Source organism: Anolis sagrei, chromosome 3, assembly GCF_037176765.1.
Source record: "Anolis sagrei isolate rAnoSag1 chromosome 3, rAnoSag1.mat, whole genome shotgun sequence".
Lineage (NCBI taxonomy): Eukaryota > Metazoa > Chordata > Lepidosauria > Squamata > Dactyloidae > Anolis > Anolis sagrei.
The window spans coordinates 243,095,371-243,107,664 of record NC_090023.1 but is presented as its reverse complement, the minus strand read 5'-3'; the positions used below and the strand labels follow the sequence as shown (position 1 = coordinate 243,107,664).

Sequence of the window (12,294 nt, the reverse complement as noted above, 5' to 3'; positions counted from 1 at the left end):
TTCAAAGCCCAAGTACACCTAAGGAGCGTTCTCTCCATTTGCTTGATGTGCGCAGGGCGCTCGCTTTTTATGTTGAGAGGATGGCGTGTGTTAGGAAAACGCCGAGATTGTTTATCAAATATCGTAAGGATGAGTTGGGTCTCCCTATATCGTCCCAAAGATTTTCCTCTTGGATAGTCTCAGTTATACGGTTGTGTTATAGGATGGTGGGCAAAGAGGTACCTGCACAGATAAGGGGGCATTCCACAAGGTCGATGGCAACGTCTACGGCTTTCCTGAAAGGAGTGCCGTTGGAAGCCATTTGTCGGGCAGCTGTATGGGCATCTCCCTTGACGTTTGTATCCCACTATAAGATGGATTCGGTTGCTAACAGGGAGATGGAGTTTGGTAGAGCGGTTCTCTCTTCGGTGGTGGCATGATCCCGCCATCCGGAGTGGATTACTCGCTAATCTACCACATGTATGATTCACAGTGACTACGACAGGAAATTATAAGTTGCTTACCTGTAACTGTAGTTTCCTGAGTAGTCACCTGTGAATTCATACATACCCGCCCTTCCTCCCCTCGAGTATCATGCCACGCCGTCTAGCTGTTTGTTGCGGCTAAGAGAACTGACGGCTAGTCCCGCCTCCTGGCCATATATACTCGGGAGGGGGGGGGCGGGCCTAGCAGAGGGCTAAAAGTTACTTTTACTTTCTAGAAGGTTCCGTAAGTTGCACTGCGCAAGCGCAGAGATACCACATGTATGAATTCACAGGTGACTACTCAGGAAACTACAGTTACAGGTAAGCAACTTATAAATATTCAAGGATGTTCAAGCATTACAATAATATATCTTATGCTGAACCTAAGGCAACCTGTGGTTGCTTTAACAACCAGGTAGATGCAAATAGCTGTGACCAAGTACAGAGTTGGTTAAATCCTCCTATGTAAGATCAACGGAGCACATGCTGTAGTGCAGATGGGACGATATTCCCCTTTAAAAAGGCACTGTTGTGTGTCAGTCAAGTAGTGTTCTCTTCTATATAGTTGTGTAGTGCACTGAAAGATGTTACCATGGCATGTAGAAATTTTACTCCAGGCCTGATAGTAGCTAATATTCCTGTTTGTTCTTTGCTATAAAATGTATAATAATAATAATAATAATAATAAAACTTTATTTATATCCCGCCACCATGTCCCAGATGGACTCGGAGTGGCTTATAAGGCACTCAAAGGTGCAACACATAAAATACAAAAAATGCAGTTGCTAATTTGGTAGAACCATCCACCTTGTTGTGTTGTTTTTTCCACAAATTATTGTATTTCTTTAAAAATTCTCCCATTACACCATGATGAAAGCTTCTGTCCTCCAGCTGCGGGTTTCCCTAACTTTGTTCAAACATTTATGCAACATCTCCATAGAAAGACAAACCTTCAGTGAACCTTTGTTACTGTACTTCTGATAAAGTAGAAAATATGTAATAGAAAATATTTATTTTCTTACAGAGTCCAGCCAGGTCAGTGCTATCACTTGTACAATGGTCTTCGTGCAAGTCTGCTAGAAGATTACCAGTTGCCAGAAATCTTAAGGACACCTTTGGAAGAACTTTGTTTGCAAATAAAGGTAAGTTTATATTATCAGCTGTAAGTTTTAGGAGTAGCAAAACTCTCTTGGTAAATAATATTGTGTAGAGTTTAAAGCAACATAATGTACCAGTGTGATTTTGATCCTGATTGCATACATATATAGGGTTTCTTTTATCTGTATTAGCTGTACTTCAGCCTTTTGGGGAGTCCGATGTTCTTGTACTAGAGAGCTTTTGGTTGTTAAGTTTCTCATGAGACTTCCCTGCTCTGAAATATTATCACATTTGCTGCTTTGTAGCCATTATTTGTGCTTTTGCAGCTCTGTTTTATTGTTTTCATATAGTAAGTGCTTTGAGAAAGGGAGACTTAAAAGCCTTAAGAACATTCATACTCTGTATGAGATCGGTTGCTAAAGATGTATAGTTCAGTGCTTTATCTTGAGAGTTTAGCAAACAATCAGGCACCTTTACCAATACAATGGAAAAGCTTAAATAATTATCTAAAGTTGAATAATACAGTATAAATCCATTTGTTAGTCTCAACTAAAGTTGTATCATTGGATCTATGGGATGTACCAGTTTCAGTAGTTTTATTTCAGTTAGAATAATGGTTATACATTTATATTTGCATTTAAGTACAATATTCTCCATGAGATTCTACATCAGTGACTTAAAGCTTGGGATTCAAAGAGCTAGTCTTGTCTTTGCACTATGCATGTGGCATGAACAGTAATCTCCATATCATTATATGAGCCACTCCCCCTCTGTTTTCATTGTTGCAACACACAGTACTTAGGTAAATAGTCCAAGGCTCTTTTGGACACACAAATTTAGTTTCAGTATAATATACATCAGAGTGGAGCGGCAAGGGAAGAAAGTGGGGATCACAGAACCATAACTTCTGCATCTAAGTACTGAGATAGGGTCCTTTTCCAGTTCTTTGTACTTTTGCTTAGAACACAACTCAACCTGTCTGAGTTTAATATTTCTACCCCTATTAACTCTTCTGCCATTACACACCCAATTTCAGCAGTACCTATCCCTTTACTGGGTGACTATTTGCCCCAACTTTTCCATTTCCTTCCTTCTTGGGGAAAAGAACCTTTTATATGCCGCATTATCAGGAAAAGGATCGTATTGTTACGTTTCCCTTTCTTTTCTGGGTGAACAGAGAACCAAACCTATCCTTTTGCATGCCTTGTTTAATACTGGACAGAAAGAATTTTCCTAGTAAGTACCAGTCTCCAATTCTATGGTGACTGTCACTTCTTGAAATGTGGTTGAATTGTAAACATATGTGCTTTTGGATTTCTTTTAGATTTTAAAGCTGGGAGGTATTGCTCACTTTCTGAGCAAGGTAATGGACCCACCATCAAGCGACACGGTGTTGCTGGCCATAAAGCATCTCATGCAACTGGTAAATGTTTTACCTACTCTCCATACAAACCTGTCCAGGCTTAGGAATGTTCAGCCAAAATACTTAAAAACCAAATATGATTCTTTCTCCATGATATCCTGGTTTTTTAGAGCAAGAGATAGATAGATAGACAGACAGACAGATACAAAGATACCATTTCAAGGAGCAGTTGTGAGTCCCCGAAGGCTAAATGGGTTAAACCCTTGGGCCGGCAGGACTGAAGACCGACGGGTCAGAGGCTTGAATCTGGGGAGAGCGTGGATGAGCTCCCTCTGTCAGCTCTGTCATGAGGAGACATGGGAGAAGCCTCCCACAAAGATAATAAAACACCCAAACATCTGGGCATCCTCTAGGCAACATCCTTGCAGATGGCCAATTCTCTCACTAAGAAGTGACTTGCAGTTTTTCAAGTTCCTCCTCACTTAAAAAAAGAGCAGGTTTTTTTAATACATTTTAAACTCAGCTTTCTCCACCAAACACTTCTTACATTGTTTTCACCCAACCTACTTCCTTCTAACAGCATGTGACAGGTGAAGCTCTGGAGATAGTGAATGGCCTAGTGGGTATTGGGGTCTGTATATCTCAAGCACCATTCCAGCATTATGGTCAATGCACCACAATGGCTCTTGAACGAGTCTCTGGTCGATGTCCAGTAAGCACTAGCAGAGCATGTTACCAACAAGCTTCTAGCACATGCCTGCAATATGAAGACAAACACTTATTGTCTTCATATTGCAGGCATGTGCTAGAAGCTTGTTTTTTTAAAAAAATGAATACATTAAGTATGTAGAATGATTTTTTATTTTTTTTTTATTTCTGAGAAATAATGTTATTATTTGAAAAATCTGTTCCTTATTCGATCAGCAAGCATTCAGACCCTTCATGTTGTGTGAAAGCTTCTCACATTTAGAAGGCATTAGATATGTTAGCATTCACAAAAGCTTTGGAAGGAAAGGTGGAATGTATTTAAAAATCAAGATAACATGGTGACAAAATACATACAATAGCATAAGGAAAGGTATGTTCAGCTGTAAGGCAGCATGGGAATTACACAGAACATTAAAGACTAAAGATTAGTTCAGGCCTGCACAACCTGAGGTCCTCCGAGTGTTAGGGCCACCAAGTCCCAGAAGCTATAGCTGAAGTCCAAAACACCTGGAGGGCTGCATATTGTGCAGGTCCAAGTTGACTTAAAATATTTCAAGAAAAACTTCCAAGTCCATCTTGGCACCATACTTATTTTTTTCTTTGCTATCCCTCTTTCCATTTCCATCCTCTTTCTCCAGAATGCATTGGATCGGCAAGAAGAATTGACTCCCCTTGGAGTCCATTTGGCCCGGTTACCAGTAGAGCCTCACATAGGAAAGATGATTCTCTTTGGGGCTTTATTCTGTTGCTTAGATCCGGTTCTCACTATTGCAGCCAGTCTCAGCTTCAAGGATCCTTTTGTTATCCCCTTGGTAAAGTATTTAAGCAAAGACTTAAAAACGAAGTATAAAATATCATAACTCTTAGTGGCTAATAGAATGTCAGATTTGTAATTTCAGCAAAAAAAGTCCTTTTAATTGCATCTATTAGATATTATTTTGTTATATTAATCCTTTATCACATTTTAAGACAAGATATGTAAATTCGCTGAAATCTTTATTGTTTAAGGGTAAAGAAAAAGTAGCAGATGCGAGAAGAAAAGAACTATCAAAGAATTCTAAAAGTGACCACCTCACAGTTGTGAATGCTTTTAAGGTAGATATACTCTAATTTATTATCTGATTGATTTACAATGTTGCCTTCACAGAAATAACATTATGGAAGACTTGGGTAGAATGCTGGCATTATGGATGACTAGTACTGTTTAGACAGAATAACTTTTTCCCCTATTCTTGTTGATAGTTTCTTCTGGGTGTTTTGTTTGTTTGTTGAGGGTGCAATTCTATTTTTTAATGAATTGTTAAAAAAATACCTCAAACTTTTACATCTCTGTGGAGTTACTCTTTTCCACATAATGGAAGAAAAAATGTAATAAAGGACTTTCTACTCCTATTGTGCAGCTGAAATGATTATGCAGCTGAAATGATTTTAATCTGGATTATAGAAATATGTAACTTAAATATAGGGAGTTCAATTTACTTCATTATTTTTAATGTAATTCACTCTATTGGCATTTTTTTTTTCTACTACACTTCTATAATACTTCAAAATTATCTGTAGCATCTATTATGCAATTCCATTTATAAACTATCACATACTTATCCAATACTAAGTATTATTATTATTATTATTATTATTATTATTATTATTTACAAAAGATAATTGATACTAAACATATCTGTTTTCAGGGCTGGGAAGAAACTCGGCGACGTGGCTTCCGGTGTGAAAAGGACTTCTGCTGGGAGTATTTTCTTTCTCCAAATACTTTGCAGGTAATATTTTTTCTTTGGTCAGAGAAAAATGTACTTTTATAATTTCTTTTGGTCAGGCATGTCACATCTTACTGGGAATTTTTGTTGTTGTTTCAGATGTTGGCTAACATGAAAGGGCAGTTTGCTGAGCACCTGCTTGCAGCTGGGTTTGTGAATAGTAGAAGCCCCAAAGATCCTAAATCGAACATTAACTCAGGTAATTCTGAGAAAGGGGCAATGCCATGGTTCTGCTCTCAGTTTTTCCTGCTGTTAATTCAACTGTACTTCTATCATCTTCTTTTTCAGACAACGAGAAGTTACTCAAAGCTGTTATTTGTGCTGGCTTGTATCCAAAGGTTGCAAAAATTCGAGCAAATTTCAGCAAAAAGAGAAAAATGTAAGACTTTTGATAGTTCATTCTCTGATTCTTTTCCAAATGATATATGGAGCTTTGGATTTGCAGCGTAACATATGAGTCAGAAAATATTTTAAAAATGCAGCGAGTAGTGTTCATCATATTGTGTACTAACCATTGTCAGAAACATTCTTCTGAGTCAACCTACGTGCTGAAATGTAGTGGGTGCAGAGACCATTTGAGAAAATTTAGAAAAGAACATGAAGTTCAAAATTTTTCAGCAAAGCAGTGAATCATTTGTAAGGCATAGAAATAATCATGCTTTACCCTCCTTAAATGAATGACAGTTCAAACACTCAAGTGTCTTTCTGTATTATGTTCCAATGGCTGCCTGCCTGCTCTGGAATGAATTATACTCTTTTACATCAGATTTGATGATGCTTAGCTTCTGTTTTTAAAAATACCAAAGTTCCAAGAAGTGATATACTTGTTATTCTCTTTAAAACAGCAGTCTGGTAAAATGTATTAAAAGTGTCTCATTTTTTTAATTCATTTTATTAATTGTGTGGTAGAGCAGCTTATCCCATTTAATGTAGAATTAAATTCACCAGCAATCATTGTGCATTAAGAAACTCATCATTTATTTAGATTTTATAAGAAGTCTTTAAAATGTGCAGCCTAAAAAATACCCATACTTCGGATGATCACTTTTTCTGTTCAGTTTGTGCACTGAATGTCACTAAATCCATTATTTAATTAGTATGTCTATTTCCTGTTTCATCTTTTGAAAGGATCTTTCCTCACATTTTTACTTGTAGTTTCAATATCTTACTCTTTATTGTAATTGCTGAATTTCCAAACTGACATCTTTCAAGAGTATGTTACCTTATTACATTTTCTTTTTCTCTCTCTAACCTTAACACTTGAGGAGCATGAAAAATTCCAGCTTAAAAGGAGGATTGTTTTCATATCGGATCTTAAAAGCTAAAGAAGTATATTATTTCTCCTTCATGTTAAATCAGGTTTAATACAAAGAATAAGAGTAGCTATCACACCGCTTCAGTGTATTTTCAGCATCATCATCATTTCAAATGCGAGCCCCCAGTGGCGCAATGGGTTAAACCTCTGTGCTGGCAGGACTGAAGACCAACAGGTCGCAGGTTCGAATCCAGGGAGAGCGTGAATGAGCTCCCTCTATCAGCTCCAGCTCCTCATGCAGGGACATGAAAGAAGCCTCCCACAAGGATGGTAACACATCAAAACATCTGGGCATCCTCTGGGCAACATCCTTGCAGACACCAATTCTCTCACACCAGAAGTGACTTGCAGTTTCTCAAGTCGCTCCTGACATGACAAAAAGAAAAAATAATTTCAAATATCTCTAGTAAAAAGTACTTTGTATAAGTTCTATTCATGCCGTGTCCCTGGTGGCACAATGGGTTAAACCCTTGTGCTGGCAGGACTGCTAACTAAAAGGAGCCCCCAGTGGACAGTGGGTTAAATCCTTGAGCTGGCAGGACTGCTGACTGAAAGTTTGGCGGTTCGAATCTGGGGAGTGGGGTGAGCTCCTGTCTGTCAGCTCCAGTTTCTTATGCGGGGACAGAGAACCACCCACAGGATGGTAAAACATCCAGGTGTCCCCTGGGCAATGTCCTTGCAGACGGCGAATTCTCTCACACCATTACTGACTTGCAATTTCTCAAGTCGTTCCTGACATGATAATAAAAATGCAGTGCCGAGATTTGAAATTGCTTTAAAATCTCCTAAATTTGGAGAAAAACCCATTGATACTGAATGGGTTGTTGAAAAGCATGAAAAATGGGGGGGGGGGGGGAGTAATTTGTTGCCAATGTTCTTCCCTCATTTGAAGTACCTAAGGCAGATAGTTGTTTCTTATTTTTGTTATGTTCAAGCCCCCCCCCCCCCAATCTATTCAAGCAATTTAAAAAAACAAAAGAGAAAAGAGGATCTGGTTTAAAAATGTCATATTCATGTATGTATTTGTGTGAATAAACTGCCTTTATTATGAAAAATACAACTAATGTAATGTTTTTGAAATTCTCTAGTAATTCCTTCCATTACCAAAATTAGCCATACAAAATCATTGCTCTGTTTGAATTGATCAAGTTGCAGTAGTATTCTTTTGCCAGCTGGTGGTACTGCAAGCAAAATATTATGTGCTTCCGTTTGCCCACTTCAAAGATACTTATATATTATTTGATGGATGGGTATCAAATATACACGAATTATATTTTATGCTGATAGTGCTTAATAAGAATAATGGTAGGAATTGGGTTTTTGTGATGCTGTGTATTTTTCACTGTTTGAAAGTGCATTATATTTCTGAATAAATAATATCAATAATGGAGAATTTATTTATTTATTTATTTACCATATTTATATAACGCCTTTCTCAACCTGAGGGCGACTCAGAATGATTTACAAATGGCACAATTCAATGCCCCCAACAACATCAAAACAATTAAAACTTTTTAGCATAAATAATATCAGATGAAACAGTAAAAACCAATAAAAAATAAATCCTCAGTGTCTCCTTAATAAAATCATTATCCAACCACATTGTCAAGTTGTTCCGTACTTATATAGATAGTCCAGTACAGTAACCTTCTTTCCTTTCCATTGGTGGGATTACTCTCATGTATGCATATTATCTTTGTTAATTAAAGCAGAAAGAAAAATAGAATATGTGTGTACAAGGAGATCAAAAAGTATTTTCTAACAGATCTTTTTTTTAAAAAAAAACAACATTTTGTCAGTATTGCTTTTTATTGGGAACGTTGAAAGAAGCTGTCTTTTCCATTTGTGCCAGTTTTATGTCATTCCAGGAGGTTTCCCCCAATAGTAGTAGCATTGGAGGAAATGTAGGAGAATTATCATCCATTGAACCCAACTGAATAGAAGATACGTTTGCATATTTTAACTGCTCTGCATCCATTTAACTTGTGCCTTAATTCTGACTTCTATATATTTTTTCAGGGTTAAAGTTTCCACTAAGACAGATGGGTCAGTTAACATCCATCCCAAATCTGTGAACGTCGAGGAGACAGAGTTTCATTACAACTGGCTTGTTTACCATTTGAAAATGCGGACCAGTAGTGTAAGGCAACTTTTCTTTATTTCCCTTATGAATAAAAGTTTGTGTTAAATTATTTTAAGTAGACCCTCCCATTACAATCTGTCTACGCAACTCTACTTTGTTTAACATCTTCCATTTGGTCTTTGGACATTCTTGCTACCTGCCATCATCACTGAGCACAGTTTTTCTGTGGAGCATCAGAACAAACAGTAGTGAATAACATGTAAGGCTTGCTTAATCCTTTGTTACTGTACTTAAGGTGCATCTGCACTATATAATGCAGTTTGACCCCACATTAATTGCTATGGGCCAATGTTGTGGAATCCTGAGATTGGTAGTTTGGTGAGACCCTAGCATTCTGGCAGAGAAGGATAAAGAACTTGTAAGGGGAGGAGGTCTAAGATACTACTCCACTGGAACGCTGGCGAGCCCATTTGAACTATATGATGGCTATAATACATTTTTAACAAACACCTGTGTTAGCCATCTTACATGCAGTTCATTTCTGACTGTTTTTAATGATATATGTTCAATGTGTACTCTTGTCCTAGTTTATTGTCTAATTGATTTACTCCTACTTAGTCCTCATTTCGATTTTTAGTTGTTGTTATTATTATTATTTTACTGTTATTGTGCATTATTTTGTATTATTCCTAATGTTGTTTGTACTTTTTAAGGCATTGAATATTTGCCTATCTCTGTGTGTAAACCACCCAGAGTCCCTTTGGAAAAGAGAGTGGTCTAGAAATATATTATTATTATTATTATTATTATTATTATTATTATTATTATTACAACTCCCAGGATTCCCTAAAATTGCATCATGGCAGTTAAAATGGATTCAAACCACATCTACTCCATAGTGTTGATGTACAGTCATTTCTACCCCCCCCCCCCCCCTCTTTCTCCCACCCCCTTTTTAGGGCGAAATTCTTTAGTTTCTCCTGCTTTTATTTCTTTCATCTGTAAAATGGAAGAGTGTCAAATAGGAGAGATTTACTTCTAAGAGTACAAGGAAGAGTGTCCTACTATTCTTAAGGTACTCTGTGCTGCATGTTTTTCTTTTTACAGATATACTTGTATGATTGCACAGAAGTCTCGCCATACTGTCTTTTGTTCTTTGGGGGAGATATTTCTATACAGAAAGACAAAGATCAAGATACAATTGCTGTGGATGAATGGATTGTCTTTCAGTCTCCAGCAAGAATAGCTCATCTTGTCAAGGTGAATGTGCTGATTTTCCTTTCAGCTTGGTATTGAAAGCTTGAGCTCTTGCAATAGCTTATAGTTGCTTCGGCTATGTTACATTGCGTTATGGGTCCTTTTAAATAGTAAAATTATTTTCTTAATGCATGAATATGAAAGTTGTTTTTAGGCATAACTTTTTTTCAGATATTTCATGCCGAGATAGAAATGTCTATCCAAGGGTTAATCTGGAGCTCATGCTAATTCCTTCCTAATGTAGTGGGTGTGAAAGTAATGAGAAGTGTTATATTAAATTAATTTCTGCAAGATATTGAAACAAGGAGTGGTTCTGTCATCCCATCTCTCTGTTGAGGAATTGAAGTTCTTTGCCTTATATTTATCAATCTGTATCCAGAGTTCTTTGGGTTTTACCTTTTGCCTTATATTTATCAATCTGTATCTAGAGTTCTTTGGGTTTTACCTTTTTGGTCACTTAAACAGTATTGGGTTGTTGTAGGTTTTTTTGGGCAAGCAGACCAACAATAACATGCCTCTTAAGAATCTCATACACTTCAAATGTTTAGGAAGTGTGTGTATGTGTAGTTGTATGTGTGTGTGTGTAAACATACACACAAACATACAGGGCATCTTCTGCATGTTATGCTTCATAAGTATCATTTCTCATGCTTATGATCCTTGTAATACAATGCAGCAATAAAGAATGGCACCTTAATATTGAGTCATCAAAATCATATTACATCTCTTGCGGATTTTGCACACAGCATTTTGACCTTTTTAGTACATTGCAGTGCTTGTGAAGGAATCATCTGGTATTTTATACAGTACAGATCAGGGTTTTTTTTCCAGCTTAGTAAAATTGCGGTACACTTACAGGCACTGCATTCATGTAGAATAACTATAATTATCTGCCCAGGGATAAATTATTCTCTCTGTTACGTCCTAAAGAGCTTCTTGGAGGACTTAATATTCACAAAATGTAACAGCTTGTTATCTGTCTGTCTGCTCATATATTCCACCTTTTTCTGAAAAGTGATTCAAGGCAGAACAGTGAGGAAGATGGTTTCAGATAAACGTGGCACAGTTTAGGGTTTGGTTTTTCCTGGAATGTGAAAACTGAACCGCTTATAACTTGGAGTAAGTAACGTGTAGAGGAAGATTTAAAACATCTGGTTAACTTGTGAAAGACTACTTATCTAAAATCATTCCTCCTTTTTGTTTAAATTATGCAATTGCTCTTCAAACTTCATGAGTCCCCTTTAATTGAGGCATGGCATTTTATTATGCTCTTGGTGTGTTGTGCTATATTTATAATGAAACTGTATCAAGGGTTTTGGTCCAAATTTACTTTTGGTGCTGGTTAGCAGTTGTCTTGGGCCAGGCTCCAGTGATGTATTTCCAGTTGTTTGTGCTGCTTCTTTCAGCCCTGGTGGCACTGCTGCCTACGTTGTTTTGTCATTACTACAGAAAAGCAGCATCTATCAAAAATTGCAGCTTTTTGTTTCTGTCTCAATCGACATCTTTTTATCCGCAGGACTTGAAAAAAGAATTGGATGACCTTCTACAAGAGAAGATAGAAAACCCCCAGCCTGTGGACTGGAACAGTAATGAATCCAGGGACACTGCAGTGCTGACAGCCATTATAGACTTAATCACAACGCAGGAGAATGAAAGTGCCAGAAACTTTGCCCCTCGCTTCCAGCATGAACAATACAGTTAATACTGTTCCTTCATGGCTGCAGAGGTGACAGCTCCACCAGATTTTTGATGTTGTTTTGGCTTCCTTTGGGCATCTTGGAATTCCATTTTTAGTGTCAGTAGTTTCTGATGGCTTTGTATATCGCATGCAGTGTATAAAAGTAATTGTTTACATAATTGCTATTGCTGCACAGGCCATTGTATTTTGGTGTACGTGTTGTACCTGGATGCTGCTGCTTATGGACTGTAATCTTTCTGAGGTAAATGCTGGATGAAATGGAAAATGAGCTGAAGACGTTTTGTATTCCACTCATTACTGTGTTTTGTTGTCGTCCGTGGAATTACTGATTTGCATTATTAATGACCCCCTTGACACACACAGACATTTTTACTTAACACATTTTTAGCTTTCTATTTACTGTATTTTCCCTTCAAAATCCAAGTGAACTGTTATTAGAACAAAAGCATTGCTGGCCCCCAAAGGGATGTGAGTTCTTGTAGGCAGGTTTCCTTTTGGGTATTTGCGCCAGTGTGTGTACTAGTCCAGTCCCAGTATG

General features: G+C 37.4%; 1 protein-coding gene across 2 annotated transcripts in view; it reads left to right on the top strand.

The window, feature by feature from the left end:
* DHX36 (DEAH-box helicase 36) overlaps positions 1 to 12,024 on the top strand; it is a 43,898-nt gene extending 31,874 nt beyond the window's left edge. For both annotated transcript variants that reach the window (XM_060767674.2, XM_060767675.2), the window contains exons 16-25: positions 1,489 to 1,606; positions 2,887 to 2,985; positions 4,272 to 4,445; positions 4,642 to 4,728; positions 5,322 to 5,405; positions 5,502 to 5,601; positions 5,691 to 5,781; positions 8,737 to 8,857; positions 9,908 to 10,060; positions 11,574 to 12,024. In XM_060767674.2, coding sequence (XP_060623657.2) covers positions 1,489 to 1,606; positions 2,887 to 2,985; positions 4,272 to 4,445; positions 4,642 to 4,728; positions 5,322 to 5,405; positions 5,502 to 5,601; positions 5,691 to 5,781; positions 8,737 to 8,857; positions 9,908 to 10,060; positions 11,574 to 11,759 — 1,213 coding nt within the window. In that variant the 3' untranslated portion in view covers positions 11,760 to 12,024. The remainder of the gene's footprint in view (positions 1 to 1,488; positions 1,607 to 2,886; positions 2,986 to 4,271; positions 4,446 to 4,641; positions 4,729 to 5,321; positions 5,406 to 5,501; positions 5,602 to 5,690; positions 5,782 to 8,736; positions 8,858 to 9,907; positions 10,061 to 11,573) is intronic.
* The last annotated feature ends 270 nt before the right edge of the window (positions 12,025 to 12,294 follow it).